The sequence below is a fragment of the Canis aureus genome, chromosome X, assembly GCF_053574225.1.
Source record: "Canis aureus isolate CA01 chromosome X, VMU_Caureus_v.1.0, whole genome shotgun sequence".
Lineage (NCBI taxonomy): Eukaryota > Metazoa > Chordata > Mammalia > Carnivora > Canidae > Canis > Canis aureus.
Genome location: NC_135649.1, coordinates 64104143 through 64128963, shown reverse-complemented (window position 1 = coordinate 64128963; position 24821 = coordinate 64104143). Strand labels below are relative to the sequence as shown.

Below are 24821 nucleotides of genomic sequence, written 5' to 3'. Positions count from 1 at the left end.
CTACCCTTGAAAACCTCAAAACAAATGATCATCACATGATACAGGATACTTTTAAAAAGGAGAAAAGGAAACATAAAGGAATTATTCTTTTTATTTAAAAAAAATATGCACCAATTCTACTCAGAGAAGCTATCAATGTAAAAATGTAACTCATAATACATAAATAACTAAAATAACACATTTCTATACTGCTTCCACCTCTTCTACTACCTATATTTTATACTGAACATTTATCACCCACTCTATATCTCCATTATGAATAAAACCATAGTGCATCCTTCTCTAAGCACCTATAACCAAACAACCTGACATTTTACTTATCTAAATTAAAATCTCCAATACCAGATATTAGCTAAACACTAGATTAAGAAGGGCTAATAAAGCCTTCAATATCTGTTCCCTCCCAAAAATAAATAGGAAAGAAACTAGAAGATATTGCATATTATTCTTCAATTTACCTGTGCTTTGGTTCATCACAAGTCTTGGAGGAGAATTTGTTTCTTCAGATTCTTCTGATGAGTGTGCCAGGAAGTCATGAAGCTTCTGTACCAACGTATTCAATTTGCTTTCACTATCAAAACAAAAATTTAAGGAACTTCCTTAATTAGCCTGTCACGTATTTAATCAAATGAAAAGTTCTAACAAACTGCAAACATATCTATATTGGAAGTGATCTGAAAGAATGCATATTAAAAATAAAAGTTAAAAAATGAATTTTCACAATTTCACTAAGGATCTGAAAACATGAGTAAATTATTCATGAGATTTTGCTTTATATCATTTAAAATAATAATTAAGGGGATCCCTGGGTGCCGCAGCAGTTTAGTGCCTGCCTTTGGCCCAGGGCGTGATCCTGGAGACCCAGGATCGAATCCCACGTTGGGCTCCCGGTGCATGGAGCCTGCTTCTCCCTCTGCCTATGTCTCTCTCTCTCTCTCTCTCTATCATAAAAAAAAATTAAAGGGTTTGTGCCCTTTTAAAAAAATAATAAAATAAAATAAAATAATAATTAAGTAATGTATTGAGTATATTTACTAAACATTCCCTGGAAGGCCTCTGTAGTTTTTTTATCACTCCACCTTCAGCTTTTCACAGAATAATTGTATAAATGACAGAAAGATGAAGAAAATCTAAAATAGGACTTAGAAGAGCACACAGATTCCCAGGGAAATATTTGCGTAACTAAATTCTTATAGCATATCTGCTAAGTTACATAATAAGTACATCTGTAATCCCAGAGAGTATTGAAAGTTAAAAGCTTAAAAGAATGCAAAAAATAAATATGTATCCCATTTCTAATACAAGATTTCCTAAATCGAAAAGAGGAAAAATACATAAAACTAACTTCATTGAAATTCAAATCTTTGTCTATCAAAAGATACCATAAAGCACGTGAAGAGACAAGCCATACAACTGAAAACTATTTTCAAATCATATAGGAGGGGAGGGCAAGATGGCGGAGGAGTAGGAGTCCTCAACTCACCTGGTCCCACCAACTTACCTAGATAACTTTCAAAACATCCTGAACACCTACGAATTAGACCTGAGATTTTTTTTTTAAGATTTTATCCATTTATTCATGAGAGACACTGGGAGCGAGAGAGGCAGAGACACAGGCAGAGGGAAAAGCAGGCTCCACGCAGGGAGCCCAACGTGGGACTCGATCCCAGGTCTCCAGGACCATACCCCGGGCTGCTGGCGGCACCAAACCACTGGACCACTGGGGCTGCCCTAGACCTGAGATTTGAAGAGAGAACAGATCGAATGCTACAGAGAGAAAAGTTTTCCCTTTTAGCATGGTAGGAAGGCGGAAAAAAAAAGAAAGAAAGAAAAATAAAGTGAAGGAGGGGGTCCCATGAGGAGCTGGGCTAAAGCGAAGAGGGGAAAGCATCTGGGACAGGAAAGCCAAGCCCTGGAGAAGCGGGAACTTTAAAATTCTGCACTGGAGTTTTCCCAGGTGGAAAAGTGCTTAGCAGGGAAATCGGGCAGAATCTCATGAGGGGCAGTGAAGCGTCCAGATTCCTGAGGTCACTATTAGAGGAAGTGCACCAGGGGAAAGCTCACTGGAAACCTGGGACCAATCTCGGTAAAGGACTCGAGCGCTGCAGCCCTCAGGGTATTTGGGAGAAGCCAGGCGGTTAGGTGCCAGGCTCAGGAGGGAGCTCACTGTGCCCGATTACCCTCGGAAGCCCTGGCCCCAGGAGTGTGGTCTCACCAGCAAAGGGCCCTGGCTGCCACTGTGCCCAGGCAGACAAAGCCTGGGATCCTGCTCTCCCTCTGGGACAGGCTGAAGCAGGGAAGGCACAGGACAGCGAAAACTCTGTCGTCACTGGGCACCCCCAAGCTGTGCAGATCAGTGCACCCGCGTCACCCGGGAGCATCAAAGCCAGTGCAGACAGGGAGAATGAGGTAGTTACTGCTGGGAGCTGACTCCACAGCTGGAAATCTGGCCACAACCATTGTTTTTCATCCTTGTTTCACCTTGTACCTGGGACAGGTGGGGCCGCCAGAAAACAAAGACCTCACAGGATAAACAGCTCCCACTGAGCCAGCACCCTGCCTGAGCATCACCACCCAGGCACACACAAATGAGAATCAGCACAGCAGGCCCCTCCCCCAGAAGACATGCTGAAGAACAGGGCAAGAGCAAGTTCTTGGCCAACCAAAATTAGAAAGCTCTGGACCAATGGAATATCGAGGGCACACAGTATATAGAACTAGAGGGTCTCCCCCTCTTTTCTTTTCCTTTTTCCATGACAACTCATTTTTATACCAGACTAAAAATTTCCAATATTTTTTTACTTTTCCCACCTTAACTACAATATTTTACCAGATCTTCATTTTTAAGTTTCTTCCATTTTGACTTTGACATATCTATAATCACGTCTTAGATATATTTTTCACTTCTAGATTCCCGTCAACATACTCAACTAAATTTTAGGATATATGAAATAAGGGATTTTGTTTGGTGTTTTTATCTTTTCTCTCCTACTTTTGATCTACAATGGAAGAAGATAGTATCTTCTAAAATATGACCAGCATGCAACCCAGAATGAAGTGGAATACCATGCTGGTTCATTCTGTGAGATTATATTCTCTCTTCCTTCCCATTCTGCCCCCATTTTGTATCTCGATTATGTTTTGGTGGTCATTGTTGGGGCTTTCTACAAGTACTGCTGGTTTATTTTTTTTTAAAGATTTTATTTATTTATTCATGATAGACACAGAGAGAGACAGAGACACAGGCAGAGCTCCATGCAGGGAGCCCGAGTGGGACTCAATCCCGGGTCTCCAGGATCACGCCCTGGGCGGAAGACAGGCGCTTAAACCGCTGAGCCATGCAGGCTGCCCGCTGAGCCACCCAGGCTGCCCAGTATTGCTGATTTATATAAATTCGGGATTCACCATCTTCTAACATACAGAATTTAATACACTAAGAACCTAGAGGATCACCTTCTAGGACCCCTCAGGAGGACGACATTCTCCCTCCACCACAAATTCTTCACCACCACCATCTCCCAGTACCCCCTCTTCCCATTTTCCTCTATACTTTTGGTTTTTTCTCTTCTTTTTTTTTTTTTTTTCTTCTTCTTCTATGGGATTTCTGGCCATTTATTTTTTAATACTTGGTTCTAAAATTTGTTTTTCACTTTAGCAATCCTTTTGTTTTGTTTGCTCATGATCTTTGTTTTCATTTTCTGGTCTCTGACTTTGTCAGAATAACCTACGGTGAAAATTACTTAGGTTGTGGTTGATATTCTTGACTCAGCCCACTCATACACAGTCACTCTGCACTGAACAAAATGACTAGAAGGAAGAATTCACCACAAAAGAAAGAAGCAAAACCAGTACTCTCTGCCATGGAGTTACACAATATGGATTACAATTTGATGTCAGAAAGCCAATTCAGGAGCACAATTATAAAGCTACAGGTGGCTCTGGAAAAAAAGCATAAAGGACTCTAGAGATTTTCTTAGTGCAGAATTTATATCTAATCATGCTGAAACTGAAAACCAATTAAATGAGATGCAATCCAAACTGGATGTCCTAACAGCTAGGGTTAATGAAGTGAAAGAAATAGTGAGTGACATACAAGACAACTTGATGGTACTGAAGGAGAGTGAGGAAAAAAAGAGAAAAACAATTAAGAAACCATGAGGAAAGGTTAAGGGAAATAAATGATAGCCTCAGAAGAAAGAATATACGTATAAGTGGGGTTGCAGAAAATGCCGAGAGGGACGAGGGCCAAAATGTATATTTGAACAAATCATAGAGAACTCCCTAATTGGGGGAGGGAAACAAAAATTCTGATCCACGAGAAATCAGCACAAAATCAATAAAAACCGTTCAATACCTCGATATTTAATAGTGAAACTTGCAAATTCCAAAGATAAAGAGAAAATCCTGAAAGCAGCAAGACACCAGAGATTCTTAACTTATATGGGGAGAAATATCAGATTAACCGAAGACTTCTAAACAGAGACCTGGCGGGGCAAAAAGGGCTGGTATAATATATTTAAGGTATTAGACAAGAAGAACATGCAGGCAAGAACACATTATCAAGAAAGACTGACATTCAAAATAGAAGGAGAGATAAAGATAAAGGCAAAAACTGAAAGAATATGTGACCCTCAAACCAACTCTGCAAGAAAAATTAAGGGGGACCCTGTAAAAGAAAGAGGAATCCCAAAGAAATAATCCACAAAAACAGATTCTTAAAGAGTATTATGATGACACTAAATTTGTATCTTTCAATAGTTACTCTGAACATGAATGAGCTAAATAATCCCATCAAAAGATGAAAGGTTTCAGACGGGATAAAAAAGCAAGACCAACAATTTGCTATCTACTAGAGACTCATTTGAGACCTCAGGACACCTCCAGCCTGAAAATGAAAGGGGGGAGAACCATTTACCATTGAAATGATCCTCAAAAGAAAACTGGGGTAGCAATCCTCATACCAGATAAATTAAAGTTTATCCTAAAGACGGTAGAAAGAGATGAAAAGGGACACTATACCATACTTAAAGGGTCTATCCAACAAGAAGACTAAACAATCATGAAGATTTATACCTCTAATGTGGGAGCTACCAAGTGTATCAATTAATAACCAAAGTAAAGACATAGATAATAATACACAAATAGTAGGGGACTTCAACATGGCGCTTTCTACAAATGACAGATATTCTAAGCACATCTCCAAAGAAACAAGAGCTTTAAATGATACACTGGACCAGACGGATTTCACAGATATCTACAGAACTTTACATCCAAACGCAACTGAATACACATTCAACTCAAGTGCACATGGAACTTTCTCCAGAATAGACCACATACTGGGTCACAATCAGGTCTCAACTGATACCAAAACATTGCGATGCTCCCCCTGCATATTTTCAGACCACAGTGCTTTGAAACTAGAACTCAATCACAAGAAAAAATTTGGAAGAAACTCTAACACATGGAGGTTAAAGAGCATCCCACTAAAAGATGAATGGGTCAACCAGGAAATCAAAGAAGAATTAAAAAGATTCATGGAAACTAATGAAAATGAAGATACACCATTCATAATCTTTGGGATACAGCAAAAATGGTCCTAAGAGGGAAATACATCGCAATACAAGCCTCTGTAAAAATTGGAAAAAACTCAAATACACAAGCTAACCTCAAACTCAAAGGAATGAAGAAACAACATCAAATAAAACCTACACCAAGCAGAGGCCGAGAGATAATAAAGATTTGATCAGAAATCAATGAAATAGGGACCAGAAGAACTGCAGAACTGATCAACTAAACCAGGAGCTGATTCTTTAAAAGTATTATAAGATAAAATAAACCATTACCCAGCCTTATTAAAAAATACTCAAATTGGTATCCCTGGGTGGCGCAGCGGTTTAGCGCTTGTCTTTGGCCCAGGGCGCGATCCTGGAGACCCGGGATCGAATCCCACATCGGGCTCCCGGTGCATGGAGCCTGCTCCTCCCTCTGCCTGTGTCTCTGCCTCTCTCTCTTTCTCTCTGTGTGACTATGGTAAATAAATTAAAAAAAAAATTTTAAAAAAAATACTCAAATTAATACAATCATGAATGAAACAAGAGAGATCACAACCAATACCAAAGAAATACAAAGGATTTTAAAAACATATGTGAGCAGCTATCTGCCAACAAATTAGGCAATCTAGAGGAATGCATGCAGTTCTGGAAACCCACAAATTACCAAAACAGAAACAGGAAGAAAGAGAAAACTTGAACAGGCCAATAACCAGAGAGAAAATTGAAGCAGTTATCAAAAACCTCCGAAGACACAAAAGTCCAGGGCCAGATGGCTTCCCAGGGGAATTCTATCAAACTTTTAAAGAAGAAATAATACCTACTTTACTAAAGCTGTTCCGAAAGATAGAAAGGGACAGAATACTTCCAAAATCACTTCATGAGGCCAGCATCACCTTGATTCCAAAACCAGACAAAGACTCCACCAAAAATGAGAATTATAGACCAATATCCCTGATGAACACAGATGCAAAAATTCTCAACAAGACACTAGCCAATAGGATCCAACAGTGCATTAGAAATGTTATTCACCATGACCAAGTGGGACTTCTCGCTGGGATGCAAAGTTGATTCAACACTTGTAAAATAATCAACATGATAGATGTTATCAACAAAAGTAAAAACAAGAACCATATGATCTTCTCAAAAGATGCAGAGAAAGCAGTTGACAAAATACAGCATCCATTCCTGATCAAAACTCTTCACAGTGTAGGGACAGAGGGAACATTCCTCAGCATCTTAAAAGCCATCTATAAAAAGCCCACAGCAAATATCATTCTCAATGGGGAGCCTTTCTCCTAAGATCAGGAAGACGACAGGGAGGTCCACTCTTACCACCGCTATTCAACATAGTACTTGCCTCAGCAATCAGGCAACCAAAAGAAATGAAACGCATTCAAACTGGCAAAGATGTTTCCCTCTTCACAGATAACACAATACCATATGCAAAAAACCCAAAAGTCTCCAACCCAAGATTGCTAGGACTCCTACAGCAATTCGGCAGAGTGGCAGGATACAAAATCAATGCCCAAAAATCAGTGGCATTTCTATACACTAACAATGAGACTGAAGAAAGAGAAATTAAGGAGTCAATCCCATTGACAATTGCACCCAAAAGCATAAGATACCTAGGAATAAACCTAACCAAAGAGGTAAAGGATCTATACCCTAAAAACTACAGAACACTTCTGAAAGAAATTGAGGAAGACACAAAGAGATGGAAAAACATCCATGTTCATGGATTGGAAGAATGCATATTGTGAAAATGTCTACGCTATCCAGGGCAATTTACACATTCAATGCAATCCCTACCATGGACTTCCTTCACAGAGTTGGAACAAATAATCTTAAGATTTGTATGGAATCAGAAAAGATCCCGAATAGCCAGGGGAATATTGAAAAAGAAAACCAGAGCCGGGGGCATCACAATGCTGGATTTCAAGCTGTACTACAAACCTGTGATCAAGACAGTGATATGGCACAAAAAAAGACACATAGATAAGTGGAACAGAATAGAGAACCCAGAGGTGGACCCTGAACTTTATGGTCAACTAATATTTGATAAAGGAGGAAAGACTATCCATTGGAAGAAAGACATCTCTTCAATAAATGGTGCTCGGAAAATTGGACATCCACATGCAGAAGAATGAAACTAGACCACTCTCTTTCACCATACACAAAGATAAACTCAAAATGGATGAAAGATCTAAATGTGAGACAAGATGCCATCAAAATCCTAGAGGAGAACACAGGCAACACCCTTTTTGAACTCGGCCACAGTAACTTCTTGCAAGATACATCCACGAAGACAAAAGAAACAAAAGCAAAAATGAACTATTGGGACTTCATCAAGATAAGAAGCTTTTGCACAGCAAAGGATACAGTCAACAAAACTAAAAGACAACCTACAGAATGGGAGAATATGTTTGCAAATGACATATCAAATAAGGGGCTAGTATCCAAGATCTATAAAGAACTTATTAAACTCAACACCCAAAAAACCAAAAATCCAATTATGAAATGGGCAGAAGACATGACCGGGAATTTCACCAAAGACAACATACACATGACCATGAGAAAATGCTCTGCATCACTTGTCATCAGGGAAATACAAATCAAAACCACAATAGGATACCACCTCACGGCAGTTAGAATGGTTACAATTAACAAGACAGGAAACAACAGATGTTGGAGAAGATGTAGAGAAAGGGGAACCCTCTTGCACTGTTGGTGGGAATGTCAACTGGTACAACCACTCTGGAAAACTGTGTGGAGGTTCCTCAAAGAGTTAAAAGTAGAGCTACTTGCTTCGATGTGGATGGAACTGGAGGGTATTATGCTGGGTGAAATAAGTCAATCAGAGAAGGACAATCATCATATGGTTTCATTCATATGGGGAATGTAAGAAATAGTGAAAGGGATTATAAGGAAAAGGAGGGAAAATGAGTGGGGAAAAATTAGAGGGGATGAAATACATGAGAGACTCCTAACTTTGGGAAATTAACAAGGGGAAGTGGAAGGGGAGGTGGGCAGTGGGATGGGGTGACTGGGTGACGGGCACTGAGGAGGCTACTTTTTGGGATGAACACTGGGTGTTATACTATAATGTTGGCAAATCAAACTTCAATAAAAAAATATATACACATATATATAAAAAATCCAAATCATATATCTGAAAAGGTATTACTATCCTTTTACAGAATATATATATTCTTCAATAAGATGATATATCTCCTTTAAAAGCACCTTTTTCTTTTAAAAAATAATTTTTATAACTGAACAATAAATAGAAAGAACCCAATTTACAAATGGGCAAAGGATATAGATAAGCACTTCTCCAAGAAGATATACAAAGCACTAGTAAACACATGGAAAATGTTCAAGATTATTAATCATTAGAAAAATGCAAATCAAAACTACAAGACACTATTTCACACTCAGTAATGTGGATATAATAATTTTCAAAATGAAAAACAAGGGCTGGCATGAGTGTAGAGAAACTGGAATCCACAGACATTCCTCATGGAGATGTAACTTGGTGCAGTCATTCTGAAAAACAATTTAGTAGTACTTCAAAAAGTTAATAAACACAGTTACCAAATGGCTCAGTAATTCCATTCCTAGATATATATCCAAAAGAATTAAATCCTATGTCCACTCAAAAACTACTGTACACAAATGGCAGTAATATTCATAATAGGCAAAAAAGTAAAAAGTACCCACGTGTTTACCATCTGATAAATAAGCAATGGAATTTTATGTCCTGAAAACAGCAGTGAAATATCCATCCATGTTAACACAGAGATAACACTTGCAAATATTTGCTACAAAAGGCAAGTGCAAAATGCCACATATTGGATGATTCCATGTACATATTTGAAATGTCCAGATTAGGCAATTCTAAAGAGACATTAAGATCAGTGATTTCCAGGGGATTAGTATTGGGAGGTACAGGCTAGTTTATGGAGCAATGAAAATGTTCTAGAATTACAAAGTGTGACAAATGCATACAATATTATAAATTTTCTTTAATAAAGTTGAATTATAAAAAAAGTTGAATTATAAACTAAATTGGTTTAAATAGTGAATTTGTTCAATAAAAACGCAGGGGGTAGAAATTCAAGAATATACCTACATATTTACATAAAAAAATAAAACTTGTGCATACACTTCCAAAAATATCCATAACCAAAATGTAAAAGGCAAATAACTTGAATATAAGGAGATAAAGACATCCTCATTATATTTTTAAAGCTATTGAAGTCACAGTAGATAATGAATAAAAAACAGAAATAATTTTTTAAAAGGAAATTCACATGTAACAAAAAATTGGCAGAAAAAGCACTGCAATCTCACTAATAATCAACAGAATGAAAATTAAAACACTGAATCAGCTAAGAGCTATGTTATTGGTTACTGGGCCAGGAACCATCCCCATTCAAGCAGTGCACTGGGCCCACCCCAACTCCAATAGTCCCTTCTGCACCACTGTCCTATGTTTGGCTAGGGAGAACCCAGGATATGAAGGGAAAGAAAAAGAAACGAGATATAAAAGACATGCTATTGTGTGGGATTTTGGTTGTTTTGTTTTGATGAAGAGAGCTTATTTTTTTGCTTTACAAACCTTTGAAACAAACTTGCTTCTAAAATAAAGGTACCAAGACTTGGTCTAATTTCTACTTTTTGCCATAATCTTGCTTTTGAAAACACTTAAATGTATGAAAAGTTACTGAGTTACTCAGAGCCCTTAATCTTAAATTAGAAAATGGAACCAGAGCAAAAGATGCTACATCTACCCAAGTGTCCTTGCTTTTTTTTTTTTTAAGATTTTTATTTATTCATAAGAGACACAGAGAGAGAGAGAGAGAGAGAGAGAGAGACACAGGCAGAGGGAGAAGCAAGCTCCATGCAGGGACCCAACATGGGACTCGATCCTGGGTCTCCAGGATCACACCCTGGGCTGAACGCAGCACTAAACCGCTGAGCCACCCCAGGCTGCCCTACCCAACAGTCTTTGTAACGAAAATTCAAAAATAAGAATGAATGTCATTCTACATCTTGTCCCATCAATAGATTACAAAGAACAAAAAGTTATTCTTTAGAAAGGAGTACAGCAAACTAGCAGTATAATCATTGTCTCACTCATTCCTAGAATTCACAGAAACCCAACTACAAGAATTCGTGCTGCAGCTGGCCAAGGTCAGGACTATGGATAAATCAGTGTAATCCATTGATATATAACCAACAAATGCAAAAAATTAAAACTGTATACAATCAGTAGAAATCTTTCCTTCTGTGAAGGATAGCACTTTTAGAAAAACATATTTGTGCAATATTATAAATTACGAGACCGGGTAGAAGCCAAATAGTAAAAAAAAAATGTTTTGATACCTAAAAAATTTTGCCCATTTATTGGAAAAATTTTCCCTCTTTGAGGGTGGTTTTGATTTTTTTTTACAAATAGCCAAATGTCATTTAGAGTCAAATATGGCAAGTTATCAAGTTGGTTCAAATTACTTTTTGCCAAAATCTGAAGTATATCTGAAGATTTATTTTCTTGCACGACATCTAAATGGGTTACAATAGGAGGGTTCTCAAAAAATGTCCTCAGGAATGACATCACTGACATCAGCATGGTCTCCTACAGCGAACACTTAGAAGAAAAATACTCATCTGCATATAAAAACTCTGATGTTAGTTTTCAAAATCTGCCTCATTTCTAGAATCACAGTTGACAGATGATCCTTGTAATTGTGTAAGTCTCATTTGTGGAGATGGTATTTTAAACACATCAAACAGGGGCAGCCCCAGTGGCCCAGCGGTTTAGAGCAACCTTCAGCCCAGGGTGTGATCCTGGAGACCCAGGATCGGGTCCCGCGTCGGGCTCCCTGCGTGGAGCCGGCTTTTCCGCCTCTCTCTCTCTCTCTCTCTCTCTCTCTGTGTCTCAAGAATAAATAAATCTTTAAATAAATAAAATCTTTTAAAAAAATAAAAACAAAATAAATAAAATAAATAAAATAAAATAAAAAAATAAACACATCAAACCAACTGTTTAAAAAAGCAACATTTATCAAACCTCTTGTAAACTACACAATATTCCTTTTATTTTTTTATTTATTCATGAGAGATGCAGAGAGAGAGGCAGAGACACAGGCAGAAGGAGAAGCAGGCTCCACGCAGGGAGCCCGACGTAGGACTCAATCCCGGGTCTCCAGGATCAGGCCCTGGGCCGAAGGCAGCACTAAACTGCGGAGCCACCCAGGCTGCCCATAGTCCTACGGCAAAAACCATAAACGTTAACTTACCAGTTTTATAATTGTGAACTTTATTAAAATGATAATTTTTATTAAATCCAGACATGTCTGTCACACTCTTCCTCAGGCCTTTACCAAATGTGAAGCTGACTCAATCAATACTATGTACATTACTTAACTGTAGATGCTAAGTAAGTCCTTAAAACCATCCTTTAAGAGTAGTTAAAAATCTCCATTGAGGAACAATGTATTCAGCCTTCATGCTGACAGTCACACAATTTCAATACTGGCCTGATACTGATGATTTGCGAAATCTGACCTATCTGCAAGCAGATCAAAAAAAATTTAATTCTTCCTGTAAGCTAACCATATCATGAATAACTAGATTTAAACAAATTGAGTCCTGATGTCAGTATTCTTAACTATAGGCTGTGTTCTTTCCCTTTAATGTCTTACTACTTTATTTCCATGACAAACTGTGGAATTCCAGATATTATATGTGTACTCTTCTGTACTATTATTTTGGAGATATATATGTTTAGAAGAACTAGTCACTTATATTTTTATTATGAGATAAATATATATTCATATGCAGTTTTAAGAAAAAGTCTGTGTATTTATTACCCACTTTCATTCAATAATAACGCCTTACAAAACTATTTTTCACTTTCATCTCATTCATCTACCTGTTCCCATAAATGGGCTGCTGTGTTTAAGACACAACAATGGGGGGGATCCCTGGGTGGCGCAGCGGTTTAGCGCCTGCCTTTGGCCCAGGGCACAATCCTGGAGACCCGGGATCGAATCCCACGTCGTGCTCCCGGTGCATGGAGCCTGCTTCTGCCTCTCTGTCTCTCTCTCTCTCTCTCTCCTCTGTGTGACAATCATAAAAAATTTTAAAAAAACAAGCAAAAGAAAGACACAACAATGGACCATACAGTCTCTGAAATTCGGTTAAATGATCATGGGTATGATCATAATGACCAAAATGGTTTTGTCATAGAAAAATGAACAGTAAATACTTAAAAATTTTTGTTCACTTCATGACTGTTTAAAATAGTATAGATAAAAATATTATTATCCAGCCTGAAAAGAGTTATATTATCTCTGTTCACACATGGAATCTTATATGAAGAAAACCTTAAATAAATCACAAAAAATTTCTGAGAGACTTAATAACAAAATTCAGTACAGTTAGTAGATACAAAATCAAAACACAAAAACCAGTTGCATTTCTATACATTAACATTGAACAGTCCAAAATGGAAACTATGAAAACAATTCCATTTACAATAGCATTGAAAACAATTAAATATTTTAGAATTAATTTGACCAAGGAGGCAAAAGATTAGTACACTAAAAATTGCAAAACAGCAGTGTTTTTACTGCTGAAAGAAACTAAAGACACAAATAAATGGAAAGATACCCTGTGTTGATGGATTAGAAAAAGTTCATATTATTAAAATGAAAATACTACACAAATGACATAGATATTCATTTCAACTCCTATCAAAATCCCAACAGTATTTTTTGCAAAAGCAGAAAAACCCATCCTAAAATTCATGGAGAAGCTCAATGAATCCTGAAAACCAAAACAATCATGAAAAACAAAAGTTCAAGAACTCACACTTCTTTATTTCAAAACAGCAGAGCTAAAGTAACTGAAACACTGTGGTATTGACGTAAGAACAAACATACAGACCAATGGAACAGAAATCTCAAAACTAAACCCTTGTGTAGATATGGCCAGTGATTTTCAACAAGGGTGTCAAGATCATTCAACTGAGAAAGGGCAGTTCTTTCAACAAATAGTGCTGGGAAAACTGGATATAGACATGCCAAAGAATTAAGCTGGACCCTTGCCTGACATCACATATAAAAATTAACACAAAATGCATCAAAGAACTAAACACAGTAGCTGAAAGTATTAAATTACTGGAAAAAAACATGGGGAAAAATCTTCATGACATTGGATTTCATGATGATTTCTTGAATGGGACACCAAAACTACAAGGCAACAAAAGAAAAAAATGAAAACCTTTTGTGCATCAAAGGATACCATCAACAGAGTGAAAAGACAACCCACAGAGTATGAGAAAATATTTCCAAATCATATATCTGAAATGGTATTAATATCCACAGGATATAAGAAAATCCTAGAACTCAACAAAAAAAAATTAAAAATAAGCAAATGACTTAAATATGTATTTCTCAAGAAGAAAAGAGGTACAAATATACAATGAGCACACAAAAAGAGCCTCTACATTGCCAATCCTTATCATTAGAGAAAAGCAAATCAAAACCAAATGATATACCATTTCACATCCATTTGTATTACAAAAAAAATGAAAAATAACAAGTGTTGATGAAGAAGTGGAGAAATTGGAACCTTAAATGTACTGCTGGTAGGAATACTGAATGGTTTGCTGGTAGAAAAACAGTATGGTAATACTTCAAAAAGTTAAACATGGAATTACCATATGACCCAGCAATTAAAACTCCAAGTATATATCCAAAAGAAATGAAAGCTGGGACTCAGATATTTACACAAGAACATTCATACCAGCATTATTTACAAGAGCCAAAAGGTACAAATAACCAACATCCATCAAAGACAGATGAATGGAAAAACAAAATACAATACATGAAATAAAAGGAATAATATTCCCCAAAAAGAAGCGAAATTCTGACACATGCTATAATATAAATTAACTTTGAAAACATTATACTAAATGAATAAGTCAAACACAACAAAGGACAAATATTGTATAATTCCACTTAGTTAAGGTTCCGGAAATAGTCAAATTCATAGAGACAGCACATTAGAGGGCTGGAAAGGGGAGGAAATACACAATTACTATTTAATGAGTAAAGTTTTGTGTTGCAAATGATGAAAAAGTTCTGGAAATGGAGAACAGTTGCACAAGAATGCCAATGTATGTACTTAAAGGCACTGAATCACACACTTAAAAACAGTAAATATTGGGATCCCTGGGTGGCGCAGCGGTTTGATGCCTGCCTTTGGCCCAGGGCGCAATCCTGGAGACCCGGGATCGAATCCCACATCAGGCTCCCAGTGCATGGAGCCTGCTTCTCCCTCTGCCTATGTCTCTGCCTCTCTCTCTCTGTGACTATCATAAATAAATAAAAATTAAAAAAATTTAAAAAAAAAACTAAATATTTTTTAAGTGTCTGATATATCAGGCAAATATTATAAAGTTACTAGAAAGTTTGTGTTGGGGGGGCACGGCACCCGGGTGGCTCATTCAGTTAAGTGTCTGCCTTCAGCTCAGGTCATGATCCCAGGGTCATGGGATGGAGCCCTGCATCAGGCTCCCTGCACAGCAGGGAGTCTGCTTCTCCTTCTCCCTCTGTCCCCCCTCATACTCCCCTCTCCCCCACCTCTGCTCTCTCACACTCAGATACAGAAATCTTTAGGAAAAGAAAGAGGTTTGTGTTGCACATGGCCGCTAAAGATATGAAAAAAGAATGTACAAATTGCAGCACTGCTTACACTAGAGAAAATCTGGAAATAACTCAATTATTCACACACACAAAAAATGAATATACTATCTGTTCACATAACAGAATACTATATATAGCAGCTAAATGAGTGAATTTGAGCCACATGAATCAATATACAGACTAAAAATAGTTCAAATGGGACTTCATCTACAAAATTCTAAGAATTTAAAACTCTGAAGGAAATACCATTAAATTTTAATTGCCATATTATTTGAATAATAAAACTTATCTTCACATGTTAGCCCACAAACTCCAACAAATTCACAAATACTGAAGTCATACTATACATAATTTCTAACCACACTATAAAACTAGAAGTCAAACATAAGAAAAAATCTGGAAAGACCACAAATACATTGAGGTTAAATAACATGCAAGTAAACAATGAATGCGTCAACCAGGAAATCAAAGAAGAAATAAAAAGGGACATGGAAACAAAGGAAAATGAACAGACACCTGGGTGGCTCAGCAGCTGAGAGTGTCTGCCTTTGGCTCAGGGCATGATCCCGGGGTCCCAGGATCAAGCCCGCATCGGGCTTCCTGCATGGAGCCTGCTTCTCCCTCTGTCTGTGTCTCTGCTTCTCTCTCTGTGTGTCTCTCATGAATAAATAAATAAAATTTTAAAAAATAATAAATTTTTAAAAAGCTATCAAATATTAAATATATAAGCCTATGAAATAGTCTAATTGTCTATAAAATTGTTATGCCTTGAGTTTATTCCCAAATGTGATATAGTCCCATGCAGGTTTCTACCAGGCCACTGAACATCAGCTACCAGAAGAGCAGCTGTTAGGGTAAATGGTGGAATTTTTCTTAGTGGGTCCATATGTCTTGGGTTTCCGTACATAACCTTACCAAATTTTAATATTTGATATTTTATACACTGGCCTGATTTAAACTGCATGAGAATTTTATTACTCAGGAAACTGAGACTCAGAAAGGCACATATTTGCTGACTGCAATGAGGGAGTTAAATAATTTTCACTTGCAACTACTAAATAGAAAATCAGGAACTCTATTCTCCAAAGCCTACCCTACACCGAACCCCTTAGGGGAATTCAAGCAACAGTGACTAATAAAATTTAGTAAACAGAAAGCAAGTTATCCTAATGGATAATCCTCAAAACTGAAAATACTTAAAAGGACTATGGATATATTAAGATGTTCACAAAAGTACTTTCAGTTACTACAGCGTACTTTTCCAAAGTATTTCCATCTTTCTACATTGTCATCTTTATTTCATATTAATTCATATACTCATATTTATTTCATATATACTTATTGGTTTGGGTTTAATTTTTTTAATAAAGCACTTCATGGACACATAAAATTACCTGAGTTCTCTGGTTTTACTACTCATGCTTACTGCACTTACCACACTATCTTCACATGGATGCACCAACAACAAAGATTAGAAAAGCAAATCATTATAAAATCAATTCCTAAAACTTTCAACTAAAATTAGAACCTGATCCTCATAATGGCCAAGACCTGAAAGGTATAATATAAGCATTTAAAACAAAAGAGAGCACCAAAATTAAAGCCGCAGTCAATTATGCCATTTTATATAGGTCCATTTATTTAAGGGGGAAAAAAGAAAAAAAAATTAGCCAGTCAGCTACAACATGTAAGGAGCTTAGAAGTCCTTACTCTTAGGCTAACAAGAAAAAAGATGAACAAACTGAAAAGCAATAAATTATCATACATCCTCTAGAGAACTGAAATCACAGGGCAAATCAACAAGAAAACCAGGCAGGTAGGCTGATACAGCTTATCTGTATAGGAACACTTTATGGTAACTGATGAATTGTTAGAGGCCAAGTATTAATTAATTTGAGAGTTAAAAAAATCAAGGGGTCCCAATTTGGGGAGGGGGAATGAACTTTCCTGGGTTTTACTTCCAGGAGCCCCCAGAAGATTTTCAGATTTTCACAGTTTAGATTTGCAGTAAATCTTCTTGTGCCCTGAGCAGGAGAGGGAAGTAGCCATACTGGAATATATCCAAAGCAGCCTCTTACCAAAGTCATGCCTTCAAGGCAAACTACTTTAGTATATGTGCTGCCGACGCGAGCACAAAGCAAACTACTTTAATAGGACAAAATCTACCTAGAGGGAGAGCAACTGGACGACCTCAGCCTCCTCTAGTGTGGCTGTCTCACCTAAGGGTGGGGCATAGCTAAGAAACGCTTCTGAACGCCTTAGTCTAGGGACTCAGAACCATTAAAATTAATGAAGATTTATTCATAAGATTATAGAATATTATCCCTCATCAACTCCTTATCACCACATCAACATAGATTCAGTATAATAACTGAATTTCAAACGAGAAAGCACAATATAGACTCTGTTTAAAAAGGAATTCTTGGATGCCTGGGTGGCTCAGCGGTTGAGCATCTGTCTTTGGCCCAGGTGTGATCCTGGAGACCTGGGATCGAGTCTTGCATCGGGCTCCCTGTGTGGAGCCTGCTTCTCCCTCTGCCTGTGTCTCTGCCTCTCTCTGTGTGTCCCTCATGAATAAATAAATAAAATCTTTAAAAATAAAATAAAAAATAAAAAGGAATTCTTAGCAGGGTGCCTGGTGGCTCAGTTTGTTAAGGATCCAACTCTTGATCTCAGCTCAGGACTTGATCTCAGGGTAATGCTTTAAGCCCTACACTGGGATCCACACTGGACATGAAGCCTACATTAAAAAAAAAGGAATGTAAGAGGGTTCCCTTTTCTCCACATCCTCTCCAACATTTGTTGTTTCCTGCCTTGTTAATTTTTCCCATTCTCACTGGTGTGAGGTGGTATCTCATTGTGGTTTTGATTTGTATTTCCCTGATGGCAAGTGATGCAGAGCATTTTCTCATGTGCATGTTGGCCATGTCTATGTCTTCTTCTGTGAGATTTCTGTTCATGTCTTTTGCCCATTTCATGATTGGATTGTTTGTTTCTTTGGTGTTGAGTTTAATAAGTTCTTTATAGATCTTGGAAACTAGCCCTTTATCTGATATGTCATTTGCAAATATCTTCTCCCATTCTGTAGGTTGTCTTTGAGTTTTGTTGACTGTATCCTTTGCTGTGCAAAAGCTTCTTATCTTGATGAAGTCCCAATAGTTCATTTTTGCTTTTGTTTCTTTTGCCTTCGTGGATGTATCTTGCAAGAAGTTACTATGGCGAGGTTCCTCAAACAGTTAAAAATATACCTGCCCTACGACCCAGCAATTGCACTGTTGGGGATTTACCCCAAAGATACAAATGCAACGAAACGCTGGGACACCTGCACCCCGATGTTTCTAGCAGCAATGGCCACGATAGCCAAACTGTGGAAGGAGCCTCAGTGTCCAACGAAAGATGAATGGATAAAGAAGATGTGGTTTATGTATACAATGGAATATTACTCAGCTATTAGAAATGACAAATACCCACCATTTGCTTCAACGTGGATGGAACTGGAGGGTATTATGCTGAGTGAAGTAAGTCAGTCGGAGAAGGACAAACATTATATGTTCTCATTCATTTGGGGAATATAAATAATAGTGAAAGGGAAAATAAGGGAAGGGAGAAGAAATGTGTGGGAAATATCAGAAAGGGAGACAGAACATAAAGACTGCTAACTCTGGGAAACGAACTAGGGGTGGTAGAAGGGGAGGAGGGCGGGGGGTGGGAGTGAATGGGTGACGGGCACTGGGTGTTATTCTGTATGTTAGTAAATTGAACACCAATAAAAAAAAAAAAAAAAAGAAATTAAACATCAAAAAAAAAAAAAAAAAAAAAAAAGAAAAAAAAAAAAGGAATGAATTCTTAGCAAAACTAAAAGACAATTGGGGAGAAAAATAATTAAAACAAAGGAATTATAAAAAAATGAATCATCTGGTACCTACAGCTACAGCAAATACCACATAGCCCAGTTACTATCCAGATTAACATAAAGGCTCACATTAAAAGCCTAATAACCTAAACTCCCATTACCAGAAAAACCGTATTTGGCTTTCCAAAACATTACAAGTCATGCCAGAAGGCAAAACAAACAAACAAACAAACAAAAAAAAAACACAAGAAAATGCAGAATCTAAAGAAACAAAGAAAGCATCAAAAGTAGACTTAAGACACAGACCTTTGGAATTATCAGATAGGGGAATCTAAAATAACTATGACTAATATGGTAAGGACTCCAATGAAAGAAATAACAAATAGACAATATGCAAGAACAAATAATGTAAGCAGAGAGAGGAAAATTATAATAAATCAACAAAAGGAAATGCTACAAATCTATAACATTGTGAAAGAAATAAAGAATGCCTGTGATGTGCTCTTTAGGAGACTGGACATAGGGAAGGAAATAATCAAGGAGCCTGCAGAGGGAAGAAACAGTGAAGGTTGATGATAGGTCAACAGAAACTTTTCAAAAACCAAGGAAGGAAAAGGGAAAGGAAAAGAAAAGAAGGAAAGAGGAAAGAAAGAAAAAAGAAAGAGAGAGAAACTTTCCAGGTGAAGTACAAAGAAGGAAAAAAAATAAAAGGGAACAGAAAACCTAATAACTGTGGGACAATTACTGAAGTTGTAACATACATGTAATGGGAATACAAAAAAGACAGGAGAAGAAATATTTGAAATAATAATGGTGGGAAAATCTTCCAAAATTAGTAACAGATACCATAAATGCAGGAAGCACACAGAATATCAAACCAGAATAAATACCAGGTATCTACACATAGCTATATCATATGTAAACAACAGAAAACCAAAGACAGACAAAAATATTAAAAGAAGCCAGAAGAATAAGACATCTTATCAGTAGAGGAACAAGATAAGCATCCTATCTGATCTGTTGTCAGAAACCACACAAGCAGGAAGAGAATGGAATAAAATATTTTAAATGTTGAAAGAAAAAAAAAATACATACCAAGCTAGAATAGTATCCAGAAAAATGTTCCCTCAAAAGTGAAAACAAACTAGTCTTTCTCAACGAACAAAAACTGAAGTCATTTGTCACTGGCAGACTTGCCTTGCAAGAAATGTTAAAAGTTATTCAGATAGAAAAAATATTATACAGGTCAAAAACAGACCTACACTTAAAAAAGAAGAGCATTAGAGAAGGAATAAACGAAAGCGATATTAACATCTTTTCTGTTTCTTATTTTTAACTGACCCAATAGGTAACTGTACAAGCTAATAATAGCAAAAATGTATTGGGTGATTATAATAGTTTATCAGTAAGGAGAGGAATTGAGAATATTCTGTTACGGGTACCTATTCAGCTTGTGAAGTAATGTACAGCTATACCCTGCTTTTCTAAAGTTTATGGTATGCCACTTTTTTTTGAGAGAGAGCGAGAGTACGCATGCATATGTGAGAGGGAGGGTCAAAGGAAGGAAACAGAGCCAGGGAGAAAGAGAGAATCTTAAGCAGGCTCCATGCCCAGTGCCTACTTGGGGGCACTATCTTACAATCCTGAGATCATCACCAGAGCTAAAATCAAGAGTCAGATGCCTAACCAACTAAGTCACTCAGGTGCCATGCCACTTTTATGAAATACCTACATTATTAGTATTTGTTTTCAATAATTTTCAAAGAGGATTTTCACTTTAATGAAAAAAGACAAAAGTGAAAAGAGCAATTAGCATTTGTTTTGCAGCAGGCTATTACAGATACAATGCACAACCTAACCAGGAATAGTGGCACTGCCAAGCTCATTCCCCAGGGAACTACACGGAGCTTCTCAACTTTTAACTGTCTCTGTGAGCATTTGTGCTTTATCTCAATTTATTTTGTGAATTCAATAGCAAAATGATTACTACATTTTGTATCAGAAAAGTCTAAAAGAGGTTATTTCTCAGATCTGGGAATGCTCAAAATCATTTCCATATATGGTAATTGCTTCTTCGTTGTAAGCTATTTCAAATTATGGAAGGTTTCATAGGAACACTCTATGTTAAGATAGCAGGGGAAACCTGTACTGTTATTTAAAAGTAGACTTAAACGAGATACTAATGTATACTGCAACTAAAGGCAAACAATAAGAAGCATAATTTAGGGCAGCCTGGGTGACTCAGTGGTTTAGTGCCGCCTTCAGCCCAGGGCCTGATCCTGGAGACCTGGGATCGAGTCCCACAACAGGTTCCCTGCATGGAGCCTGCTTCTCCCTCTGCCTGTGTCTCTGCCTCTCTTTCTCTGTGTGTCTCCCATGAAAAAATAAAATAAAATCTTTTTAAAAACGCATAATTTATAATTTAAAAGAGGAAAATAAATGAATATAAAATGTTCAATTAAAACCAAAGATGAAAAAGGGGAATATAAAAAAGGAAACAAGTACAAGAATGAGAGATATTGATCCAAATATATATCAAATTCCACTTTAAATATGATCTAAATAGATCAACTAATAAATAAATAAATAAATATGAATAAATAAATATATCAACTAAGAGAGTGTGTCATATTATCAGTGTAAATATAGTCAGGTGTCAGCATGGATTAAAAAAAAAGACCCAATTATATGCTGTCTTCAGGAAACACACTTTAAATACAAAGATACTGATTACAAGTAAAGGGATGGCAGTGAAAAAGCAGAGTTGTTGTTTAATGGCAAAAGCATCCATTTTTCGTTTTTCTTTTCTGAGTTTCAGTTTTTCGAGATGAAAGTGTTCTCGAATTTAGTTATACAACAATGGAAATGTACTTAACACTACAAAATATACACTTGAAAAAAGGTTAAGATGGTAAATTTGGGACACCTGGGTGGCTCAGTGGTTGAACGTCTGCCTTTGACTGAGGGTGTGATCCCAGGGTTCTGGGATCAAGTCCCACATCAGGCTCCCTGGAGGGAGTCTGCTTCTCCTTCTACCTATGTCTCTGCCTCTCTCTGTGTCTGTCATAAATAAATAAATAAATAAACAAACAAACAAACTTTTAAAAGATGGTAAATTTTATGTTATTTTACCACAATTTTTAAAGGAATGTCTATTCAAGTACCTTGTCCATTTTTTAGTTTTCTTTCTGTTACTGAGTTGCAACAGTATTTTATGTATTCTAGATATCAAAGCCTTATCAGATATATGATCTGCAAATATTTTCTTCCATTCTATGGTTGTCTTTTCACTCTCTTGACAGCATCCTTTGATGCACAATGTTCTTCATTTTCATGAAGTTCAAATGATCTATTCTTTGTTGCCTGAGTTTTTTACATCTTATTTAAGAGATCACTGACAAGTCCAAGGCCACGAGGATTAGCCCCCTATGTTTTCCCGTAAGAGGTGTTAATAGTTTCAGCTCCCAAATTTAGCTATTTGCTTCATTTTGAGTTGTTATATATGATGGGATTAAGAGTCCAGCCTTCAATCTTTGGCATGTGGATATCCAGTTAACTCAGCACCATTTAATTAAAAAATTATCCATGTCGGGGATACCTGGGTGGCACAGCGGTTTGGCGCCTGCCTTTGGCCCAGGGCGCGATCCTGGAAACCCGGGATCAAATCCCACGTCGGGCTCCCGGTGCATGGAGCCTGCTTCTCCCTCTGCCTGTGTCTCTGCCTCTCTGTGTGTGTGTGTGACTATCATAATTAATTAATTAATTAATTAATTAATTAATGTAATTGTCCATGTCGATACAGAGTTTTTGTTTGGGAGAGGCGGGGCATGATGGCAGAGGAGTAGTGTCTGTCCTCAACTCAACTGGCCCCACCAACTTACCTAGATAACTATGAAACCATCCTGAAAACCTATGAATTCAACCTGATATTTAAAGAGAGACTAGCCAGAACGCTACAGAGAGAAGGGTTTTCCCTTCTAACAAGGGAGGAAGGTGGAAAAAAAAAAGAATCAAGTGAGGGAGGGGCCCCACTAGGAGCAGGGCTAAGACCCACAGCTAAAGCCTCTGGGACAGGAAAGCCCAGCCACGGAGAAGCAGGAACGTTAAAAAATCCACACTGCATTCTTCCTGGACAGAAAGCAGAGAAACTGGGCAGACTCACAGGAGAGGCAGTGGAGCGTCCAGTTTCTAGGAGGAAATGCGAACCGGGGGAAAGCACGCCACAAACTGGGCGGATCTCAAAGGGTTAGAGCATGCATGCAACCGGTGAGGCATCTGGGAGAAGCCGGTCGGTCAGGCGAGCGGATCTTGAAGGAGGTGTCTGCGCCCTGCTGCCCTCGAGAGCCGTGGCCCCCTGGAATGCGATTCCAGCAACACAGGCCCCGGATCCCAGGGTGCTGAGCAAACACAGCCCACGATCCTGCGTTTCCACCCAGGACACGCGGAGGCGGGGAGGGCACAGGACAGCGAGGACTCTCTTGGCTGGGCACCCCCAAGCTGTGCAGATCACCACACCTGCACCAGCCTGGGAGCATCTAGGCCAGTGCGGACTGGAAGACTGCATTAATTACCGTGGGGATCTGACTCCAGAGCTGGAGACCTGGCCGCTTTACCGTGGGGATCTGACTCCAGAGCTGGAGACCTGGCCGCTGCTAGTGTTGTTTCTCCTGGTGTCACTCTGTGCCTGGGAGGAGTGCCAGGGACCACCAAGGAACAAAGGCCTCACGGGATAAACAGCTCACACGCAGACCGGAACGTGGAGACCCCCACCCGGCAGGGAGCAGGACAACTCCCCCAGGTGCAGACACCTGAGAATCAGCACGCAGACCCCGCCCCCAGAACACCAGCTGGAAGGACAGGAGAAAAGCAAGTTCTTGACCAAGCAGCACTGGAAAGCTCCAAGGAAAGTCAGAGGGATTTATAGTATATAGAACTAGAGGGTACACCCCTCCTATTTTTTTTTCTTCCTTTTTCCAGTACAACTAATTTTTGTATCAGGCTGTAAATTTCCTTTTTTTTATCTTTTTTCCCCACCTTAAATACATTATTTTACCACCTCTGCAATTTTAGGCTTCTTTTTTTGCCTTCCATATTTCTATAATTATAGGTCTTAGATATATTTTCCATTTCTAGATTCCCTTCAACATACTCAACTTAATTTTGGGAGATATATAAGATAATTTTTGTTGTTTTGTGTTTTTCATTTTCTCTGCATCATTTTGGTCTACAATGGCAGAAGTTAATACCTTCTAAAACATGACCAGAATGTACCCAGAACCCAGTGGTATACCATGCTGGTTTATTCTGTAAGATTTCTTTCATTTTTAAAGATTTTATTTATTTATTCAGGAAAGACACAGAGAGAGAGGCAGGGACACAGGGAGAGGAAGATGCAGGCTCCATGCAGGAAGCCTGATGTGGAACTTTATCCCAGGACTCCAGGATCACTACCTGGAAGGAAGGGGCAGGTACTAAACCACTGACCCATTCAGGGATGCCCAGATTCCTCATTCCCAATCTGAACCCCTCTTTTATGTCATTTGTGTTTCGGTAGTCAATGTTGGAGCTTTCTTTTTATTTATAAATTTATTTTTTATTGGTATTCAATTTGCCAACATATAGAATAACACCCAGTGCTCATCCCATCAAGTGTCACCCTCAGTGCCCATCACCCAGTCACCCCCATCCCTGCCCACCTCC

At 38.0% G+C, this 24821-nt stretch overlaps 1 protein-coding gene across 9 annotated transcripts in view; it reads right to left on the bottom strand.

The window, feature by feature from the left end:
* ATRX (ATRX chromatin remodeler) overlaps positions 1–24821 on the bottom strand; it is a 328475-nt gene that overhangs the window by 252064 nt on the left and 51590 nt on the right. For 8 of the 9 annotated variants that reach the window (XM_077888250.1, XM_077888255.1, XM_077888252.1 and 5 more), the window contains one exon: positions 459–571. The exons of the other annotated variant lie outside the window; for it this stretch is intronic. In XM_077888250.1, the coding sequence (XP_077744376.1) occupies positions 459–571 (113 nt within the window). The remainder of the gene's footprint in view (positions 1–458; positions 572–24821) is intronic. 9 annotated transcript variants of the gene reach the window in all.